Below are 23,190 nucleotides of genomic sequence, written 5' to 3'. Positions count from 1 at the left end.
CTGGCAACACAGTTGCACAAAGGAATGGTACCACAATGCACGGTCAGCAAATGAATGGAGAAGACTAATCATAAAAGGCAAATACTCACCGCTCACGATGGCCTCCAGCCGTCCTTGGTGCACACGTTGCACCTGGAGATCTCGCGCCGCACACTATCTCGCCTCCGTCAAGGAGGTCTCCTGTGTCTTGCAACCCTCCATGTTGGCATGAGCGTCCGCAACACGGCCCCAGGCGGCCTCTAGTCGATATTGGAGGTCATCCTCCAGTCCTCGGCTTTCCCTTGACTGAGTGGGGAGGCCTTCGGTAATACCACAGTTGCTGCCTAGGATGCCGCCATTCGCCCTCAGCAGCTGATGGCAAGAGTGAGCCTCCATGCCCTTGGTGTCAGCCACATCCTGCGCATGACTCGCAGCCCTGCGATCGGCGTCAAGCCGAATCTGCAGCTCTTGAAGTTTCTCCAAAGCTAGATTAAATACCAAGAAGCAGAGATCAGAGCAGAACAAATTCTGCGAGCCACTACATACATATGAAGGACTAACATTAGACGTTCGCAAGCGAGCCACCCACTCCTTCTCCACCAAAACTTGGCGCTTCGGCTCTTGAGCTCGGTTGTCTAGCTCCGACGCCTGGGCAATAAGAGCCTACACCCATGAAACAAGATCCTCAAGCACATTATGATATAATTTTCTCAAGGCTCGAGGGCTATTAGGCAAGGATTGAGGTCTATTTACCTTGGTCTCGACCTCCGTCATCGATCTAAAATCAGCAAATGTGGTTCCCAGAGCTTGGAGCAAGACCCCGCTCCGACGAACGAGTGTATTCGACACAAGGAAGCCATTCAAACCCCCTTCAAATAGCAAAGGAGGGGGAGGCGTAATGCCGCCTACGGCATCAGAGAGCCCGGGGCGGCCGGAGCTCAGAGGGCTCGGACCCCGAACCATCACGCAGCCACTCTCCTGAGGGGAGAGATATCGTAGGCGATGCAGGCAGACGACAACTATCAATTTTCTCATTCCCCGCCATTTTCGGCCTCAGGCGAGGGACAGGTGGTGATGCGGAAGTTGGGGCCACAGACGACCGGCTAGGACGATCTGTCAACGGCAGAAGCTCTCCTTCTTAAGGGCCGAGCGATCCGGGCAACAGCCCTACGGATCTAGGTTGTGCATCGGTAGGGCTAGAAGTTCCCTCTCGCAATGGCGAATCAACAACAAGCTCCATTTGTAGCCGAGCATCCTTCGTTGGGGGCGCATCTTTCGATGCCAACCCCTGCCTCTTAGCTGCACCCTCACGACTAGCTGCGGTCCTCAGCGTGAAGTCTTGGTAGTCACCCTTGGTGACGGGCTTTGATCCGGGGTAGAACAAGGCCGCGACACCTTCATAAGGTCGTAGAGGTCGGGGGTCACGCATCAGGTGTCTAAAAGATCAACAAAAGAGTAGAAAAGCGTCAAGGGGTATCGATAGGCCTGAAAGTATAGCAGAGCGATGAATGTTGATGACTTACCGTGGGACGCAGATTGGGCATACTAAAAGGCTCCACAACCACCTATAGGCGGAGCTCCTCAAATCAAGGGAAGGCCGGTTAGTAGGTGCGGGCAATCTTCGACCTTGCTTTCAGAAAGCTCATGCCGGAGCAAGCGGTTGGGATCACATCTCCCGCAATACTCATGCATCAGAGGGTCAGTGCGCCCCAAAGGTTGGATGTTCCTTTGCACCCAAGTCTTCAGAATCTGCATGACGGTGAGATCTTACCCCAGCAGACGGGCGACCGTGTCCACAAGATAGCCGGTCCCCGTATCAAGATCGATCTTCGACCGCCACTCCCATTTCTGCTAACATGGCACGTCGGCAAACTCTGGCAACCCAGGGGTGCTAGGATCATGACAATTTTCTGGGCATAGAACCATCATCGTTTCCACGATTCTAGTTTCAGGGCTAACTCCAGGTCAAAGTAATTGGAGCCCGTGCGAGGACAGATGATGTCCCCACCGCAGGAAGGGGTCTTGCTACTCCCGCATGAGTAGTTGGATTTCCCTCAAGAGGAAGGGTGATGTAGCATAGCAGCAAAAAGTATTTCCCTCAGTTAAGAACCAAGGTTTAATTGAACCAGTAGGAGGCACCATACTAATAATGTTAGCAGCATCTGCACACAACTACAAAGGATGCTTGCACCCAACAAAAGGCTAGAGCGTTGTCAATCCCCTTGTTTCCTGCTAGTTGCAAGATTAAAAGGGAGAGTGAAAGGATAATGGTTTGCAAGATAATAAATAACAGAATAAAAATAAACAGTAAATATGATTGCAATTGTAGGAAGTTTGTATTAGTGAGAAGATATACCTGGGGGTCATAGGTTCACTAGTGGCATATCTCTCGAAAGCTTAGTAACGGTGGGTGCATAAATTACTGTTGGGCAATTGACAGAATAACGAATAATTATGATGATCATTCATAGCATGATATAATATAGGCATTACGTCCGTGACAAGTAGAACGTTAAACTTACCGACCCCTACCACTATCACTCCACCCCAAGACCGCTATCCAGCATGCATATCAAAGCATTAAGTTCATAAAACAGAGTAACACAATAAGTATGATGACATAATATAGACAGGAAGAGATCAATCAATATGATCAAACCCCGTCGTTTTCCCCTTAGTGGAAACAATACAATACGTACAATACGTGCCCTTATCCCTTTTGTCACTAGACAGAGTTACCGCAAGATGGAACCCACTACTATGCACCACTCCCTTTGAAAATATAACCATCTAATTGGCCAAAGAAGAATCAATACATCGGAAAAGCATACATAGCTATGAAATTACATATAAAAGATTTCAGATAAAATCTCATATAGCTCAATGAATAATTCTGATCCTAAACTCACGCTTCATCGGATCCCAACAAGCACACTACAAAGAAGATTACATTGAATAAATCTTAAAGGAGATCATTGTATTGAAGATCGAGAAAGAAAGCCATCTAGTTATTGCTATGGACCCATAGGTCCTGTAGTAACTACTCACACATCATCATGAAGGCAACAAGGTTGATGAAGACCGTCTCCCTGATGATTGCCCCCTTGGCAGATTGCTAGAACAGGGCTCCATATTGGATCACAAACGAGCAGAGGCTTGCGATGATGATAAAGTTGTTTCTGGTCTCACTCTGAGGGTTTGTGATTATTGGGGTATTTATGGAGTCGGAAATAGGTCAAACGAATCCATGGGGGCCCACGAGCTTGGGTGGCGCCCCCTAGGGGCACGCCCCTTGGGCTTGTGGCTCCCTCGTGGGTCTTCAGGTCTCCTCTTGAAGCTTTTAGTGTCACATATATTACAGAAAAAATTCTCATAAATTTTCAGTGTGTTTGGACTTCGTTTGGTATGATTTTTCTGTGAAACCAAAAACATGCATAACACATGAGCTGACATCGGGCACTAAATTAATAGGTTAGTCCATAAAAATGATATAAAATGACATATAAACTATATGAAAGTGATAATATAATATCATGAAACCATAAAAAATTATATATACGTTGGAGACGTGTCATAGGGTATACTAGCTAGGTGATTGGGTGTGATGGTAGCAAAAGCAAGAATTTTATCCAGGTTCGAGCTCTCACGGTGGAGATAATACACTGCTCATGCTCGTGTATATTGCGCTGGTGGGTGTACAAAGCTCAGATAAAGTACCAAGGGATTGTAAGTTGTCCTATGCCCAACCCATGGCTTATATAGCACACCGAGAGTCCTAGGGTTACAGATCCTAGTCGGGTACGCCGGTGGAGGTAGAGTCCTCCACAACTCCGATATCTTTAGATTGCACGCCGAGTCTTCCAGAGTCTCTGTATAACCCGCCATGGGTGGCCCAATATGGCCTAGGACGGAGCCGACCCAGGGGTCATCAGCCCGGCCCACGAGGCCGGGAACTGTCGTGGTGAGAGTCCCCTCGCCCGGAACACTGTCACCAAGTTTGCTCTAATTGTTGCTCTCCCACTAGCAGCAGGGCTACTGACGCAAGCGGTTGGTGGTTGCTACGAAGGAGAGCTTGCGGGCTATGAAAACTTTTGATGCTATATTTCTTGATAATCCTTTACAACTACAAATTCAATACAATGGCACTGCATTCTGTGCTACTGTTCTTACCTTTTTCTCGTTTGATTTCTTGGTCGTAAAAATCATTATGATTTGAAATATTTAGACAAGCCAATTCATGGTGTGGTGATCCATGACACGACATATGTTGCTTAATAAACTCTCCTAACATTTCGATCGCTCGTCCTTCGTCCAACCTCCCCTACCACACCCCTACCCTCTCACCATTCCGATCTTTTTCCCTATACCATCTTTGTTTTTTTGGAAAACAGTTTCAACTGCCCCATATTTTATTGACTTACCAATTTATTTATTTATTTTATAGGTAAAAGTTCTTACCGAATATAATCTCTTCGCATACTTTAAGTAGATAGATAGAAAGATAAAATATGCGTAACGTTCATTGTCTACTCGTCCTTCGTCCAACCTCCCGCATATACGCCCTCTCATTCCCCTTTTCATTTTGATTTCCCCCTTCCATCGACAGTTTTTCTCCACCGTGTTTTTCTTTCAAACCCTCTCAACTATCCCACATTTTTTTGGTAAATAAAGAATTATACTTCCTCCATTCCTAAATATAAGTTTTTTTAAAGGTTTCACTATCTACTACAGCAGAGTAAAATGAGTGAATCTACACTTTAAATATGTTTACATACATCTGTACGTAAGAACGAAGAGAGTATAGTTTTCTTCAGAAGTCAATAAATGCTTTACCAAGTATAATCCTAATGTTTTCTTTGGCAATTCAATAAGTGCTTACCAAATATAATCGTAATATTTTTCTTTGGCAAGTCAATAAATGCTTGCCAAATATAATTCTAATGTTTCTTTGAAAGTAAATAAATGCTTACCAAATATAATCGTAATATTTTTCTTTGGCAAGTCAATAAATGCTTGCCAAATATAATTCCAATGTTTCTTTGGAAGTAAATAAATGCTTACCAAATATAATCCTAATATTCTCTTTGGCAAGTCAATAAATGCTTGCCAAATATAATAATAGCATTTTCTTTGAAAATCTACAAAAGCTTACCAAATATATAATCCTAATAAATATGGACCATTTATCTGGCGAACGCTCGCTGGGGAGAAATTGCCAGCGAACGCCCCGGTTGTCATGCCAATACAATTAAAATTGCCATGCATTTGTGAGGGATTTGCCATGTATGAAAGGGAGAATTGCCATGTTTAGAAAACAAAATGCCAGTGGCACAACGTAATTTTTTGAAAAAAAGACATGCCTCTGATCACAATCCAATGACTTTATAGTCGTTCACTGGGAGCTCCATCCCAACAAACGTTCGCCAGTTAGATATACCAATAAACACTTGTGTCCCGCTGCAACGCAAGGGCAATTATTTGGTAAAATCAGATCGCAATCGAGGGCGTATATTACCTGGAAAATAATAATAATTAATAACATTATTGCTGCATCCATCCTGCACCGTCGAATCGCCAAAGATGGAAGCCTCCAAATGCGGTTGACAGTAGGACGGGACACGCCTCCCCGTTTTCCGTTCCGTCTGCGCTCCCGGCCTCGCTTCACCCGAACGAAACACCGCGCGCACGCCAGCCAGCCCGGGGGCTGTAAAGTTGCCGTTCGCGGCGTGCATCCAGCCCGCGATTTGGGTCTATGCACAACGGACCCCGTGTCCCGGCGCGGCCACGCACGCCTACTACGCGCCCCTAGCCAGCTAGCCCCCACCACCCCACCCCACCCCGCCCCGCTCCCCCTCCCCCCTTCTCCCTCCCTCCCTCCCATCGGATCCGAACCCCATACCGAGAAAACCGGGCCGGAGAGAGAAATCGAAGGCGCGGTCGGGAAACTGAGCAGAGCTCTCCCTCCCCGGTCGGTCGGTCGCTCGGAACGAAACCCTAACCCTAGCCCCGCCCCGGCCCTCCCCGCCGTCCCGCCTCGCCGGAGGCCCCCTCCCCCGACGCGGGCGCCTCCCCCGGCGATGCGCCCCTCCCCCGCATGAGCGCCCGGGGCATGGCCGGCGCCGAGGGCTCGCCGGAGGGCCCGGCCCTCGGCGGCGTCGACCCGTTCGAGCAGGCCAGGAAGGCGCTGTCCCTGCGGACCCCGTTCGAGGGCGAGGAGACGGCGTCCAGGGCGCCCACCCTGCCCGCGCGCCTCGTCAGCTGGTCGGGGCCCAGCGACAGGCGGAAGAAGCACAAGAAGCTCGAGCTCCCGGACGCGGCCGCCGAGGAGCGCCCGCCGCAGCTCAACGCGGCGGCGCTCTCCTCCGGGAAGAAGGGCGCGTGGGACCACTTCGAGGCCTATTTCAGGCCGGTCACCATGGGCGACGTCGAAATGTTGACGCCCAAGCTCCCCTTCGCCCACGGGAAGCTCGACCCCTGCCTCGCCATCCCATTCCTGGGCACCACCGAGGACTTGCTGGACCAAGGCGAGACGTTTGATGTCGCTGTCGCCGAGACGAGCTCCTACCTGGGCGTGGGCGGCGAAGAGGTCGTCAGTACCAAGGAGCGCAGTGGGCAGACCATGGATTTTGTCAGTAACATGAGCGTGGAGCAGGGCATACATGATGTGGTCGTGCAGCAGCTGGTTACTACCGGAGAGCGTGGTGAGCAGAGCCTGGAGCAGCGCTTACATGATGCTGTTGTGAAGCGGGAGTGGCCAATGGAAGTGGAGCAAGGTAGTAGCAGCGGCGGCACCGCGTCACCAGCATGTGCAGATGAGGCAGGCACATCGCTGCATTGGCTGCTAGGAGCAAGGCAGCGAGTTGTGCTCACTTCTGAGAGGCCAAACAAGAAGAGGAAGCTCATAGGTGTGGATGCTGGGTTGGAGCAGCTTGTGCTGCTTCCATGCCTGGGATCTCAGGCTGGGACGATGTGCGATGTTTGCTGTTTGGGAGAGACTGAAATGGCGTCCAATAGGATGCTTTGCTGTAATAACTGCAAGGTTTCCGTGCACCAGTGGTGCTATGGCTTGCATGTTGTGCCAGATGGCCAGTGGTTGTGCACTTGGTGCAAGTATGTGGAGTCGACAGGGTGCTCATTGAAGAAAGATGCAGGCATCACCCTTTCAATGCCGTGTTTGCTATGCCCAAAGGAGAAAGGGGCCCTAAAACCTGTAATAGGGGAGCCTAGTCGAACTGCAGATGGAGGCAACCTAAAATTCGCACACTTGTTTTGTACTCTTTGGAGGCCAGAGGCTCTTGTGGAGGAAATGGATTCAATGGAGCCTATTACAAATGTTGGATGGGTGCAAGAGAATCAGAGGAAACTGGTGTGTAACATTTGCAAGGTTAAGCATGGTGCATGCATTCGATGCAGCCATGGTATGTACTTTTACTCCTTGTTTCCATTATCACATTTTGAGTTTGATTGACTAAATATAATTCGTAAGGTTATGAGACCATATGTTTTGAAGAATATTGCTTGAGAACTGCAGTCTTGTGTTGTATCATTATCATTAATTGTTTAAAATTAGGTGTAGAATGCTGTTTGCAGTTGAGCATGATAATCCGTATTCTGCTGTACCAGGCTGGGGCATTAGAATGATTTGTAAAATAGTGATGCTTTCTAAAATAGTGATCTAGCAATAGGCCTTGTGATATTTGATTCGGCTTGTATCTTTTCAGTGTATTGCTATCCTTTCTCCTATGTGGAGTGACAAACTTCTGTAATAGTCTTTTATAACGAGTGGATGCAGCCTCTTAGTAAGGTTTTCCTTGACTAAAGTGGTGTCCTGTGATACTTTGGTATTGTCCTGTGTTATTGACTTACTTGTCTAAGTAAACGAAGATGTTCTCTGTTATTTTCTCGTGGTGACATGAAGGAATCTTGTTTTATGTTGATTGATTCCTTGGCTATGTGATTGACACTTATTTGATTGTGATACTGTTATTGTCTTGTGTTGATTGACTTGTTTGCCTAATTAACCAACAATGCTTTGTGTGTTATTTTCTCATGGCTGAAACATTCTCTATCGCAATACCCTGAGCTCTTTTTGATATGACATTTTTGTAAAGTGGCTGCTCAAAATATAGTAAGCATTGAATTATGTCCTAAATATGTGCCCTAAAAGCTGTTCATTTGTGATACATTATACTCTGAAAAGAAACATGTTCTGTTTGAGTTATCTTTGTTATTCCCCTCAACTTTTGTGCCAGTTATAATTAGTACCATCTATCATATATATAGCCATGCTAAAGAGTTATTAATTTATGGTTACTATCCAGTCGTGCAGAGTTTTACCCACTTTTGCATGTTGTTAATGCTAAGCTCCATGTGGTTTCAGGGGCCTGCCGGACAGCCTTTCATCCTATATGTGCACGAGAGTCCAAGCACCAAATGGAGATATGGGGAAAATTTGGACTTCCTAATGTGAGACCATTATCTTCTGGCTGTTGCCACAACCTTATGTAGATTGCTGCAGTTCATTTTTCATGTTTGTTTGTTCTGCAGGTTGAGCTGAGAGCGTTTTGCTCAAAGCATTCTTCAGTTGGATATGTCAACTCTGTAGGGAAAGGTAGTAATGCATCTGAGCAGAGTCCTACAGAAGTGAGGCTGAATGATGCAAATCTCGGCAGTGGAAAGATACCAAAACTGAGATTCACACGCAAGAAAAAGGACAGATCCTTGAACCATGAAACCAGTAGCTTTAACCCTGATAATCTTATCAAAGTAGAGACGATGGAGCATGGTGCTTTGCCCCATAAGGTTAGAAATTTAAATGCTCAAGCAACTCGAAGTATGGAAATTGATACTGATCATCCGTCAGTTGGTGAGAATCTTATGAGAAACTCTGGTGATATTGCTATGGTGCTTAAAAAGGTAACTGGCTAACTGCTCCTGATTCAGAATTCAATAATTACCTAGGCATGTACTGCTGAGCCTTTGGCAGGGAAGAAAAATTAATGTCTGCTGTATTTGCAGCTAATCGAAAGAGGGAATGCTAGCGTGAGTGATATAGCATCCGAAGTGGGTATTTCTTCAGCATCCTTGGAAGCTGCTCTCGTGGTACTTTGGATGTAGTAGCTTATGCCTAGTATTACAAATTTATTTCCAAGCTATTTTGCTAATTCTCTGATTCTCAGGGTGAAACCACGACCTTTTCCCATGGGTTGAAGTTGAAAATCATCAAGTGGCTTCAAAAATCTGCACATATACTAGCTGTTCAAGCAATCACTCTTAAAGGGAGCTCAGATGTGGTGCAAGATAACAAACTAGATGGGTCTGACAGTACAGATAGTGGCAATGTGAAGAGTTCATTAGTCCTAGAGGACAAAGGAGCTACATTTGAGATGTCAGATTCTGCTGTACCAAAACCCTCATCACCAAGATCTAAAGATAATGACAAGATTCTTGAAGAAGAGAAGGCAATACGTTCAACTGGAACTACTTTTGAAAATGGAAAAAAGAACGTAGTTAAAGGAAGTGCTGATCGTGAGTATTTTCTTGCTGAAGATCTTGCAAAAGAATATACTGGAAATTTGTCCCTAACTGGAGGCAAGGATACTGCAAAGGAAGTAGATGAAAAATTGGTAAGAAAAACATACTATTGAGTATTCTGTGAAGCTTTGCTTGTTTGTTGTACCTGAACTGGTGCGAAGCATGAAATATCAGTGTGTAGATGATAGTTTTCTTTGATTCATTTTCCTGCATAATGGGCAAAGTGAGCGTACACCTTAATTGACAATGTTTCTGCACCCATATCTGCTTTCCTGCGAGCTTTAGAGTGTTGGAGAAAGTATAAAATGGAAATAAGGGAAATTTTATCTGTTGTGTTCTTTTGAGGGGAGAGATATCCTTAGTTGCTCTGATGGGTTCTCTTTTAAATTCCACAAGGCCAAGTGGCAAAGTGATATGTGTGTACGCTGTTTGCTGTGAACACTGATTATGTAGGATTGCAGGACCTATTCCATGCTAAATGGCAAGTATATTATCTGAAATTCAGTAGTAAATGGTAGATGACTTTTCTGTTAGCGTTCACAAATGGATTGTCCCTTGAATGGAATCTTAAGCTTTCTTGTCTCTCCCTGCCGAGCATTGGTTTTCAGGGTGTCTTCTTAATCTTTACCTCAAAAAGTTCAACTGAGATGATAGCTAACCGATGGCATTTAGATTCTGTTCTGTCATCATCGTTTGTGTCACCCTATTCTGGTTAGGTTGTGACCTCCAGGTTACCTTTGCTTAGTAGGCTGTGCTGTCATTATTTACGGTCTTAAGGAAATGATCTTTAAATCTGGATGCAGTTTTGATTCCCATCCTTGTGACAGATATCAAACAGCAGCTCTGGCAATAAAGTATTTGATACTTCCATGGAGATACCAAATCAACTTCAAGGTAAATTTTTTTTGTTCGACCAGTACTCCAGAGTTATCACTGCATTTCACATGACCTCTAGGCTCTAGATAGCATTTTAGTTGCTTGCTGTTTTATCCTTCTGTTCTCTTTTGTATTAGCGACTGAATGTGAGTTTTATTTTGGTTAATTGTTCATTCATGAAACCAAATTAGACAAAGCAAAACAAACGTTTTAACAAAGGTTACCAGTTAGATGTCTTATATATGAGGCGACCCAGTCTGAGAGGCAGCCTGAAAAGAACTTCACTTAGTGCTGCACCAGCTCTAAATGCTCTTTGTTTTAGCTTGTCTACTTCTATTATAATGAAGTGGCTGCCAACTTTTTGAATTTTCCAAGCTTACACGGGATCCTTATTTTCTGTGTTAAAGTGTTTAATTGGTTACAAATTTCAAGCATGCATTACTCATATTGCTTTTTCTTATAATTTTGAACTATATTAGATATCTCCACTCATAAATGTAATTGGGTTACAACTTACAAGTTCACTTTTATTATTCCTTACAATGATGCAATGCAATGGTCGTGACAGTGCTGTTCTATATTTATCGCTTGTGGGTGTTTTAAGGCTATTGCCGGTGTCTTCTTAATTTTTTCTTGTATTGGACAAGACCAGTTCTTACCCGTCGTTACTGCCATGCAAGAAACAATATGTTTTGGTTATGTTCTCTTTGTGAGCATAGTGTGCTTTACTAGCTAGACCAACTCATTCTAGGGCCATAGGGCCAGTTTGAGCTTGTTATCCTGTGCTGAATGATGTAGTAGTGTTTTCCATTCTAGTAAGATTTTACTGTTGTGACCCCAAAAAAGAAACTTTCAAGTACTTATATTCTATCAAAAAGTGAAAATTATAAGAGAACCCAGTCTTTAGGCGCAAAAATCTACCTCTAAGCTAGGACCCACACCTTGCATCTATTCCCGTCAGAAAATCTAATGGATGGAGGCACCTGTTGCCTGACCAAGTAAATACCTTTTGAAAACAGTGATTACTTTATGAAGCCGCTGTGATGACAAATGAGCAAACCTTTGTATTTTAATTAAGTCTTTCAGTTAAAGTCATAGCTACTCATTTGCAAGATTAATTTAATGATTTAATTTCTTTTGCGAGCTCAAAGTGCTGCATACCAAAAATAGGTGAATTTGAAGCCATTGCATGTTAAATGCGGTGACATTGTTGAATTTGAAATTGTACCATTGAAAGCTAGCTTCTGTAAAATTTAGGTGACTTGGAAGTTTTAGTTGTAAAGCTTCTTCTATCTTTCTTCCAACTTGTTAGTGGTATTTTATTTCCTTTTATGGGTTCAAATGATCTGATACATGGAACATAATAAAAACGGGTGAAACGAAGCATACAATGAGAAGGTATAGAAATCCTCAAATCAATAGAAATCCCTTTCACAGACAGGATTTCCGTATGGAAATTCTCAAAGCATTGCTTATTTTATGGACCTAGATGTGAAAGTTAACTCTTATTCACGCAAAAAGGACTGATTATATATACATTACAGTATTTTCTTTTAAAATATATATGTTTTATTTAACAAATCATTTGAATAATTATTCATGTAATTGTGTGGTACGTTCTAGTTCTTACAATATGTTATGAACAGGTACATCACTTAGAAGGAAAAGTAACGACTTGACTGAGGCTGAACTTGGCTCGGAAGTGGAGGAGTGTGTATCTTCATTGGATAAAACCTCTTCTTGGGGTGATAATGCTAAACATGGGTCAGATTCAGTTGAAAATGGCGTATGCAATCATCATGATTGTAATATGGATCACGTTCATGGACAGCCTTTTTTGAAGTAAATAACCCAACTAATTATTTTTTGGCCTATTCTGCTGTGGTTGCTTCTAACCATCTTCTTTCTTTACTTTCAAACCACTTTTTTTTCTTTCTTTTGCATGAACATAGCCACGTAGGTCGTCCTATTTTGCTCAGGTTGTTGAACCCTATTTTGCTTCATGCAGCTTTGATGATTCTCATTCTTACATTCATCCATTTATCAAGACAAAGATTGCTCATCTTTGGAACCATGATTTGAAGCAGAATAAGCAGACACAGTATCATCCTGGTAAATTCTTAATACCTTCTCGAAATAAATACTTATTCTATATTTTGGTACTTTCCATGCTCTAACTGAATCTATTTTTCCTTGGTCGAATATTATTAGAAGAGCAATTATGCTCTTCCGATGAGAAAAGACCTGTGGATTCCTCAGTAGAACTTACGGAAACAACAGGAATTGATGTGACAGATCAACTTTCTAAGGCAAAAGCTCTGGGAATCCTTGATCATTCGCCTGATGATGAAGTAGAAGCAGAAATGTTGTTCTTACAAGCTAGTCTGCTTGACAATGCTATGGTTCTGAAGCATAGATGCGGTAAGATTTCTTCTGTTAATATATTATTTGTATCCGTTACTTTTCTGGTGGCATTTTTCCAGAATAATAAAACCTTGTCGATTCCTTTGTTGCTCATTTTACGTCAATGGCCTTATTGTGTCAACACTGTCCATGAAGCTGCCCTAAGATAATGAAGCTGCCGTGTCTTCATTTTTCTGAATCATTATACACTTGAATCTTGCAGAAGACTTAATAGTAAAGGTTGTCCAGAATCTTTCTTGCGAGTTGGATGTTTTCAGTAAAAGAAAATGGGACTTCATCCGTGTCAATCAGTTTCTTCGTGACGTTAGAGAAGCTAAGAAACGTGGCAGAAAAGAGAAGAGACATAAAGAAGCCCAGGCTGTACTAGCAGAAGCTGCCGCTGCTGTTGCAGCCTCCTCGCGTAACTCCACTGTGAGAAAAGATGCAAATGATGATGTACTCCGTCGAGAGGTTTCTTACTGTACTTTTTTTAGATGATTTTTTTGAGAGAAGTCCATATTACCCACCCTAAACATGTGCTGGAGTTCAGATTACAACACTCAGTTTTAATACTGTTCAAAATACACTCTTAAACTCTTAAAACAGTTCAGATTACAACCCTTCCCAGTTTGAGGTGGCTTTGACCCTAGTATTGGCAGGTCAACATGCCCACGTGAGCTTCCTCTCTCTTGTTCCTACTGCATCCCTTTTGTTTGTCTCCCGCATGAAGCAACTGTCAGATCCCAGCTCCTTGATTCGGACGGTGTGCGTGAGGCTGCTAATTTCGCATGAGTTCTGGTGTGAGGACGCATACAACTACCCAGCGGCCAACTCGAGGAAGCCACATCTCATAGTTCCAGAGATGCCCCGCGTCGTGAACTATCATGGTGATTTGTGAGCACTTTGGTGACCCTGTCAAGTGTCTCCAGATCGTTCTGTTTTTTGAATCTCTCCAGTACTTTGATGCCGTGAGATCTGGCTTCGTCATTGGATCATGCATGAGTTTGGGGAAAAAAGATATATGTTGATCAAGTTGCACTGCAAATATTTGATGGAATGCCAGACCTGTGATGTTTCGCAGTGATGCGTGAGCTTGGTACAGAGTCATTTGACTTGATTCCTCCCTCCCGATTCAAATTCTTTCTTTCACTTCCTCTTGTGGTTTTCTTATACAATGGAAGCATATGGATTGTTTTCCACTTTCCTTTCCTGTTCATGCTTCTAGTAGTATGTAGTCTGCCGCCAGACGTGCAGTGGCCAGCTACCGGTTCCAGCATGGATTCACTCTGCCATTTCTCCGGTGGCGACGTGAGGTAAGATGCAACACACACACCGGCGAGAGGCGCTGGGTGGCGGCTCAGTCCTATTCCCTCGGGAAGAGAAGAAATAGAAGGAAGGGGATTGAGACAGAGGGAAAACGAGAGTTGGGGGGGGGGGGGGGGGGGAGGGGGTGAGGAGCTTCTCCTCGATGTTATTGTGGCTGTCAGCAACGATGACGACGGCAGCACCCAGTAGGTAGCTTCTCTCACTCTCTCACGGGATGAGAGGGAAGAGAGAAGTAGCGAGTTCTTTTTCAGGAGAGAGAGTTTAGTGATGTGGAAACGCTGATGTGGCGCCACGGAGGACAAAACCGGAGAACAAAACCACCTCAAGCAGGATAGGGTTGTAATCTAAACAGTTTTCGTAGTTTGGGGGTATTTTCACCGGTATTGAAATTGAGGGTTGTAATCCGAACTCCAACACAAATTTAGGGGGGTAATATGGACTAATTTTTTTTGAGAGGCTATGTATCTTATTTCTTGTGCACTTGTAGAGTTCTCCGAAATTTGGTGCTGGATCTTCAAGAGTTGCCCAGCGGACTCCTTCATTACCACGGCCCAAGGATTCATCAAAGCCATCCAACAGCAAAGTCTCACAAGTTACTAACTCCGGCATTTTTCATATGCCAATTTACTCAAAAGAAAATGCACTCTACTGTGATGTATGCTTGCGGGGTGAAACTGTGTTGAACCGAGTATCTGTCTGCTCCGGATGCAAGGTGCTTTGGATTCTGTTGAGTTTTGAGGTATTATGCTCCATTGTGTTCTATTAACTTTGACCTGTTCAACAGGCTGCTGTCCACATAGATTGCTATAAATATCTAGAGATATGCATTGGCCGCTGGAAATGTGAACTTTGTGAAGATATTTCACCAGAAGATGCTAGCTCTAGTGATCAATCTGACAGTAATGGCACAAAATTATCCCTGGTACGATGTGCTCTGTGCCATGGAACATCTGGTGCTTTTAGAAAGACTATAGATGGGCAGTGGACTCATGCGTTCTGTGCTGAGGTATTTAAATTATTGTCACCTTTTGTTTCCATATGAGGTTGAGTTCTAATTTTTTTTCCTAATATTTTCCTAGTGGTTGTTGGAGACGAAGTACATGAGAGGACAAGATGATCCAGTGAGCGGAATGGTACTCTTCTCTGTCAAGCATTGCAGTTTTCTCTAGCTTTCCTTTTCTGGAATTACCTCCTCTGTTATTTTTGTTGTTCATATAATCAAATGTGGTGTTCATTTTCAGGAATAAATATAACACCTCTTTGATTTTACTGTCCATGTAACTAGAAGCTTTTGTTATTCGTTAGTGTTATCCTCTCTTGTTATGCTACATCATTTTAATATTTGGCTACTTAATGTTATATCAATCAGGAAACCCTTGTAAAGGAGAAAGATACTTGTTGCGTCTGCAACATCAAAGTTGGTGCGTGTCTCAAGGTAAATCATCACCTGTCCCTGCTTATGTAACTTAGAGCATGAATAGATCACACACTTCAGAGTTTTGACAAGTTTCTCTTCCTATTACGCAGTGCAACAGTGAGGACTGCCACACCACTTTTCATCCTTCTTGTGCTAGAGATGCTGGTTTCTACATGAACACTAAAGGATTTGGGACTGTGGCGCAGCACAAGGCATACTGTGGCAAACACAGCAGCGAGCAGAAAGAGGTAAGTGCAGCATCAAGACTATTTTGGAGCAATGGGTTTCTTTCATTTGTACCTACGAACAGGCTAACTATTCACCTTCTATCCTGCAAATAAATGTGCTACTATAACAGTAAGTGAACTTGGTCCCCTGCCGCAAATTGATACTCCCTTCATTCCACAATGTAGTGCGCCCGCGCTTCCCGAGATCTAAGTATCGAAATACGAATTCAGTGGTATAATTTTTGCTCCCGCCGCAGTCGGTCTTGTTGGTTAAATTCATGGTCAAACTTAGATCTCGGGAAGCGCGGGCGCACTACATTGTGGAATGGAGGGACTAGCTTAAATATAGCATTAGATTTTTACCGTAATGAGGTAAAATAATGTGCACGGGCAAGGGTTAGTAACTTAGTATAATGGATCAACAGGAGGCATATTTGTTAGTTTTTCCTGTGCTTGGTACAGTTATCTTCAGTATCTTATTTTGCTCTTCAAACTTTATGCAGACTGATGCCTGGAAGTACTGGCCCGAGGAAGTCAATAGCTTGAAAAGGACGAGGGTTAGTAATAATGCCTGTTGCATATTATTGGCTGTCAAGTAAATTTGGATGAACACAGAACCTATGAATAGTTAGGTATCAATAAACGCTTCTTTTGGAAAGGATTTTATTGTGCGTTCATTATTGCTTGGTAGAACTTCCTAACATCATATCAGCATGCCGCTCCATTACTGGAACATACTAGTGAGCTGGATACAGTAACTAGATTCTTGTTTTGATCTTAGTAATCACTGATAATCTGAACAATCAACCCTACTAGTACCAGTTGCATTTTTATTTTATTTTTTGCGGATAGTACTAGTAGCAGTTGGTGCTTCATCTCGAGCATGGAAGCACCATGCACCCACCATTCTCATTTTTATCTCTTATCGAGCAGTGCTGCTGAAAGATAACCGATACATATTAACTTATTAAGTGGTGAGATGCACCTGCTAGCTCAAGTTATGGTGGTCCACACTAGATGCTCGTAGCTAACCACCTTTTTTTTGTTCTACATGGTTCTTTCAAATTGATGCACTAGCCTTGCTTGCAAGGCATTTATGTATGATACAAGACATTTCTAGAGATTGACTACTTGAGGCATTATTATATCATTTGCAGGTTGAGTTGGAGAAGTTCCGCCTCTTATGTGAGAGGGTAATTAAGAGAGAGAAGGTGAAGGTATGTCCGGCCGTCAATTGTACTTCTCCTGTGGTGCCTTGAAAACTGAAGTACATCTTGAAGCTACATCTATTTATTTATTTTGTATCAGTCACTTTCCTTTTTCCTTACAAGAATAGATGGAAATAATACTTGAATACTAACCTATGAAACGGCATATACAATTTCATAGTATTTATTTTGTCGCACTATCTAAAAGTTTGCAACCTTATCTGTCTGGTGTTTCCTTCAATTTACTTCATGATGGTGTTGTTTCAGAATTTATGGAACGGTATTGTTATGGGCTAATGAGGTAGCCCAGCCATGCTTAGCAATTAGGAATCATAGAAGGTTATTGTGTTATGCAAGATTGGTTTAGAGTTTGTTTCTTGTGGGACAAGCTGTACAAAGATCCATTGTGCAACTCTTTGTATCAAGCAATGAAATAAACTAAACTTTTCTAGGCCTCGGAGCCTTTCGTCGATGTTAGGAACCCACGTCACTGACCTGTTACTGGATTGTTGAGGATGAGTTCCCTATCTCCAGTATTCGGGCCTTACCACACCCAAATTATCTTGTTGTGACCGATATCAGATGACGGATAGGCAAACCACGCTGTTCTGAAGAAGGATCTCATGGCCCTTCAGCAAAGCACCGCCACCCTCTCCAACTAATCCACTTCCGCTGGCACCACCAAATATGTTTCCACACCACCCGCTGCCACCTCAAACTACAGCCACACGCTGCAGCAACCATGTCCACTGCCCAAGATGCCAATCTCATGGACGATTTTCCAGCAACGGCTGGTACATCCATTGCCAAATTCACTTCCGTCCCCATTGGAGCCACCAGTGTGGGGCCTTCTGCCCCTGCTTAGACTCGCCTCGTCGCAGACTTCTGTTCTGGCATCACGCGCCACACCCATTAGCCTCCCCTGCCCCAGTACCTTTACACTGGATCGACATCCTCTGATCGCCATGAAGTTTCATGCACCAACCAGTATAGAACCAAAAGTCTGAACTGATGGAGAAGGTCAGGCAATCCACATATAATTCAACCAGTATTAACATGGATAGAAAAAGGTCAAGCAATTTTTTTAATTTAAATTGCTAAAGCGGAACCTGAACCCAAGACTTCTTGGCTCTGGTACCATATTAAGATTCATGCACCAACCAGTAGAACCAAAAGTACAATATTATGGAGAAGGTTGGACATTGCCACACAAGTGGTTGCCATCCCCAAGCGGGCCTGCCAGACCACAGAAGGTACTTGCCTGACCAACACGGACATTGCAACGTTCTCCGTTGGCCTCCACATGCTTGTTCGGCGTGGTTGATGACAGTGCCTGCTCCATGAAATGCATACACCCATACGCCCAGGAGAGAAGCAGATTAAGCAGGAGCTGTATCTCGTGCTCCAGCTATCTGTGAATCAAAATCGCCCCTCCAATTCGTATTCGTGGTTCGTGATTTGTCACTTCCGAGAAGGAGCAAACTGAAAAAGAACATGAATCTGGATCTTCTCAAGGACCTCGTCTCTTTTGTCTCTTCCACTCCAGGTTCTCGACTCATCGGCTCGCTCAATCTTCCACTACCTCTCCGATGACGGCCTGTCTGCCTTCACTTCCTTGTCGCTCCACCGAACGACGACCGCCGCTCCGGGCCACTAGTAGGGGTCGCCTCCCCAATGCAAACGCTGTTCTAATCATGGATCCCACTCTGAGATCAAATGTTTGTTTTCCCCCACGGATCGATCATATCAAAGTATCACGAACACTCACACACAAAATACTTCCGCGAAAGGCACCTCCTTGTATTATTTCTATGACAAACCCATGTTACAAAACTATAGGTTGGCTGTGTTTATGTATACTCACACACAATCAAAGTTTTAAAAAGCACTAGGTGTTAATTGTGCGTTATGCCACCACCTTGCGCTTTGGTACATAAGCGCAATTAAGCGCTAGGCGTTTTGCTATCGCCTAGAGCCTAGAAAAGGGCAGCCCGGTGCACGTAGCTCCCGCTTGCGTAGGGTCCGGGGAAGGGTCCGACCACTTTGGATCTTTTCTACGCAGCCTTTTCGTACATTTCCGCAAGAGGCTGTTTCCAGGACTCGAACCCGTGACCTCATGGTCACAAGGCAACAGCTTCACCGCTGCGCCAAGGCTCCCCTTCTATCACCTAGAGCCTAGGCGCGCCTTTTTTTAACTATGCGCACAACCAGGACAAAACACCTACTCGGACATGGTATTGAATCCAAACTGGACTCAAAATTGTTTCCTTCCTAATCTGTTCGCACGTAACCTTGATGGCTACGTAAACCTAAACTAGCTTGTACTAACTCCAACATGAACTACTAGTAATACTTGCAACACAAATGCAAGTGCTTACGGGACTCACGGACATGGCAAAGTCCAGACCGATTTGAACCCAGTTGCAAAACTGACGTAAGAAACTAACTCAAACCAAGACCATAACATGCAAGCCAGACTGACTAACACTTTCCAAAATGATCTAACCAATCAAGATTATGCTAACATCCAGCACCACAATGCCTTCTTCCTTCTCCCCTGCCCTCTCTTCCGTCCTACCTCTCCTTTGCCAAATCAATTTAATCATCTTTCCCTCGAATTGAACATTTTTCTTAACTTTTGTAAAAGAAAATATCATATGCATCGTTACCCGATTTCTTTCGAAAATGTACCCAGGTTCTGGCCCCTATGAGATATTGATTGGTGTGCAGCCTTTCTAGTAGCTATACGTTTCAGTTTTGTAGTGTATGTGTGTGGTTGGTGCAGTGCACAAAAGAGGGGGGGAGGTATGTGCCATTTGTTCCACGTCTACTGTTTCTAAAATCTGACCTCCAATTGTTAGAGCAGTGGGATTGGTTGAATAATTAAATTAAATTGATCAGATTGAGATATATTTGGGAGGTCATTCATTCCATCTGTACTTGTTTTAAACTCTAATCTTCAACTGCCAACTGGGATTGGTTGGATTGAGTTGATCAGATTGGATTATATTTGGCATAGTCAGCGAGTCTGGTAACTATAAAAAATAAATCATTGGTATTTTTTGACAAAAAGGAGAAGTCCAGTCCCTTGTCGTGGCTTCAATGCGTATTGTCCTATTAGATTTTGTGTAAATGTTCATAATAGCGGATGCCCTTTCAGTTTCAAATATCTTGCTGACAACAGATTGCAATGCCTACAATGAACTAATTCGCTGCGTTACTTATTTTGCCAGAGAGAGACAGTTCTGTGTGACCATGACATACTCGCCAAAACCAAGGATACTGTTGTTTTCTCCTACCGAACACCCGGAGCTAGTTCAGAATCTGCCACTACTTCGGTTAATAATAAATCATGCAGTGGAACCATGCAACGATCTGATGATGTCACGGTGGATAGCAGTATTTCTGGGATAAATACCGTCAGATTTTCCCTTAATAACAGAGATGCTGAGGGAAACACAGCTGATAGCTCAAGGACACTGATATCTTTCAAACGGAAGTTCAGTGAAAGGGGGCCACTTGCTGGTAAGCGACTTCCACAAAGATCAGTGAATGCCCTACTGAAATTGGAAGATGGAAAACAAAAAACAAAAGATAATAAGGTCTGTACTGTTTTCTTTCCAGTTGTTCAGTTATTTCTGGCACCAAGCTAATGCACAACACATGATTTTGCAGCAGGCAGAAACCTTTCAAAAGGAGCTGGTTATGACATCTGATCAAGCGTCCACACAGAACCAACGCCTTCCAAAGGGATATGCATATGTACCCCGTGATTCTCTTTCTAAAGAGAAACCATGGAAACGAAATACACAGACCCATGAACCACAAGAGCCTGGTGGATAGGGATAGCTGAAATTCACAAAAAATTTGCATGCCTAGTGTTGTCAACTGAAAAGCACAAGCATCAAGCAGTGCTGGCCTGTGCTTTTGCTGCAAGGATTACCAAACTAATTGGAATCAAGGTGTAGAATGATGCAAACCAAACTAGTTGTGAATGAGTGTTTGGTATGGGCTGGGGTGACTTGGATGAATGGAAACATAGGTGCAATTCACCTAGCAGGGCTATACAAAGACGCCTGTCACCTGTGTATATAGATTTGTTTTTTAGAGTACAGATTTTGTAATTTTTCCTTGTACATTCCTACCTTTTACAAATGCATAGTTTAGTTATGCAAAAGAGAGTGAGAATCACCATTCCTTTTTGGCTGTAGAAGAAAATAAGGGACCTGGAATGACTGCTGGGATGGCATTCCACCTGTGATTGGGAGGACGCATTTGGTAATATCTATCTAACAAGATCTGATTCATGTTATTTGTAGGAATGGAGACAGTGAAAGCAGTCCGATAGACTGGACCAGATACTAATGTTGAGCAGGCAGTTACCGGTGAGAGCCGGTATAGCACAGGCCAAGATTGGATTGGTCCTTTTTGTGTTGATTGGTATCAGATGGTCGTCTGATGGAACCAGTAGGCTTTTGGATATATATTTTTCTAGGATTAACATGATTTATGCTGACAACAGCAAAGGGGAAGTTAACATGCTTACCAGATTTTCCAGTTATGTGCTGGGATTCAGATATTTTGGTCTGAGACAGGTGTTTTCCGCTTGCCGTCCAGATTTGTAAGTTTGGTCAAATGTGTTGGCTTGTCCTGCAAGCTGCACTGGCAATGTAAAGGCATTTGTTCAGTTTTGTAATGGTAACTGTTGCCATTAATTGTGCTTGAACCCTGCCAGTTGGTGCCTGCTGTATGTTTCCAATTGGTGATTTTCTGATGGGCTTGGGCATTGGAGCCAGGCATGTGTACTCCTATAAATAGACACTGATGTGGCGATTTGGCGTGGAATCTCTTCAAAATTGTCTTGTGCCATTTGTATGCCTCTTTATGCTGTTGCATTTGGCTTCTGGGTGCTTGTTCTGCCAGATGCAGATATTTGCGTGAAGATGCAAGTGCTGTTCTTGTTGCGTAGTGTTTCGGTTTATTTCTGCTGGTGATTCACGTTTAGTCGGTGTCTTGGGGCTCCACACACGACCTTGCTTTCATCACCAGGCAAAACATGTCATCTGTGCACCTGTTTTGCCACCCCTCGCCCGTAGGAGCAAGCTGTTGGTGTGTTGTTGAGGCGTTTGCCTGCGCCATAAAAGCAAGAAGCCATTCACTCACACGCTTCTTAAAATGGGCAACTGTTTCCTCTCCTGCGCAAGCTGTTGACACGTTGCTAGAGACAGTAGTGAAACAGAACACATGCCCAATTCAGAAGTCATGAGATGGAGAACATGGCACATGTGTAAGCTATCTAAAAAAACCCGAATCACATTCTTCTTTTTTTGCCGTAGAAAAAAGGAAATACCACGGTGCCACTTGGTTTCTCCGACTGCGCGCGCAGAGGCGCAGGCGCCTGTTCGACCGTAGCCAGCCACGCACGCAGCCGAGTAAAAGAAAGAGGCGCACGCCGACAGCCGAGACCGTGACAGGCCGGCGACCGTGCAAGCAAAGCGTTCCCAGCTCGACCGAAAGCCCAAGCCGAACACTGACCATCATCCACCCCTCTCTCCTCCATCGTCGCGGTGTCCCTTATCACGGCATATCGCAATGAAAACTGTAGCATTTCTCTATTGCAATAGGCGCCTTTTTTCCAGACGTGGCTTGACTTTCTTTCCGGGAGATTCGGCCGGTCCGTGGCACTGCCTGCCACCCAGCCCTCCGGAGCCTCTCCCTCCCTCTCCCTTGGGCTTTTCCTTTGGCACGACCCGGCCCCAACTCGCAGCAGTGCGCCGTGTTTGCTTGGCATCTCGCCCCGGCCACGCGTGGCAGCCAGTCAACCGCGAATCGAGCAGGGGAGGCCAGCCCAGCCCTGCATCGATGATACGATACGATCGGCATCCCGTCCCGTCCGTGGGATGGGACCGGCGCGTGAACAGCGACGGCCACCAACGGCAACGGCGAAGCTTTTGGAAGGAATATTTGCTGCCCGTGGCTCCGTCGCTCTCATCGCCAAAGCGTCAAGCGGCCGGGATAGACAGATAGATACAGATAGCGAGCACGGACTGTACCGCCGATCGAATCCCTCCCACACCACACCCCCGTCCATCTTGGCATGGCGCCATCGACGGCCACGATTCCGCCAACATGGCTTCTTGATCCTTCCCGGCCACGCAACGCCTTTCTACGCACTGTGTGCGCGAGAGCAACCGCGAGCCACGGATCGAGCTGTGGTACG

The 23,190-nt window shown here is 44.4% G+C and overlaps 1 protein-coding gene across 4 annotated transcripts; it reads left to right on the top strand.

Moving 5' to 3' along the window:
• Positions 1 to 5,841: 5,841 nt before the first annotated feature.
• LOC125514816 (uncharacterized) lies at positions 5,842 to 21,685 on the top strand. 4 transcript variants are annotated; one of them, XM_087528716.1, is made up of 19 exons: positions 5,842 to 7,397; positions 8,360 to 8,445; positions 8,527 to 8,895; positions 8,998 to 9,081; positions 9,159 to 9,605; positions 10,341 to 10,407; positions 12,036 to 12,231; positions 12,398 to 12,501; positions 12,604 to 12,810; positions 13,016 to 13,263; positions 14,606 to 14,830; positions 14,903 to 15,124; positions 15,198 to 15,251; positions 15,488 to 15,553; positions 15,646 to 15,783; positions 16,266 to 16,319; positions 16,920 to 16,979; positions 20,204 to 20,572; positions 20,646 to 21,685. In XM_087528716.1, exons 1-19 carry the CDS (start codon positions 6,074 to 6,076, stop codon positions 20,811 to 20,813), a joined length of 4,488 nt encoding a protein of 1,495 aa, XP_087384842.1. In that variant the 5' UTR covers positions 5,842 to 6,073; the 3' UTR covers positions 20,814 to 21,685. The 4 variants fall into 4 exon arrangements, with proteins under 4 accessions (XP_087384842.1, XP_087384841.1, XP_087384843.1 ...); XM_087528715.1 differs by having other exon boundaries at positions 12,601 to 12,810; positions 20,649 to 21,685; XM_048680176.2 differs by having other exon boundaries at positions 5,843 to 7,397; positions 12,601 to 12,810.
• The last annotated feature ends 1,505 nt before the right edge of the window (positions 21,686 to 23,190 follow it).

This window comes from Triticum urartu, chromosome 6A (assembly GCF_056163025.1).
Source record: "Triticum urartu cultivar PI428250 chromosome 6A, HENAU_Tu73, whole genome shotgun sequence".
NCBI classification, from domain to species: domain Eukaryota; kingdom Viridiplantae; phylum Streptophyta; class Magnoliopsida; order Poales; family Poaceae; genus Triticum; species Triticum urartu.
Note: the sequence above shows the minus strand (reverse complement) of the source record. Positions and strands in the feature narration are given on the sequence as shown.

What these genes read in the sequence shown, in the direction of transcription:
- LOC125514816 (XM_048680176.2), top strand. Translation starts at nt 6,074, where the DNA reads ATGAGCGCCCGGGGCATGGCCGGCGCCGAGGGCTCGCCGGAGGGCCCG. An exon ending in CATGGACAGCCTTTTTTGAA is followed by an intron (nt 12,232 to 12,397) that starts GTAAATAACCCA and finishes TGCTTCATGCAG; the next exon opens with CTTTGATGATTCTCATTCTT. An exon ending in GGTTCTGAAGCATAGATGCG is followed by an intron (nt 12,811 to 13,015) that starts GTAAGATTTCTT and finishes TGAATCTTGCAG; the next exon opens with AAGACTTAATAGTAAAGGTT.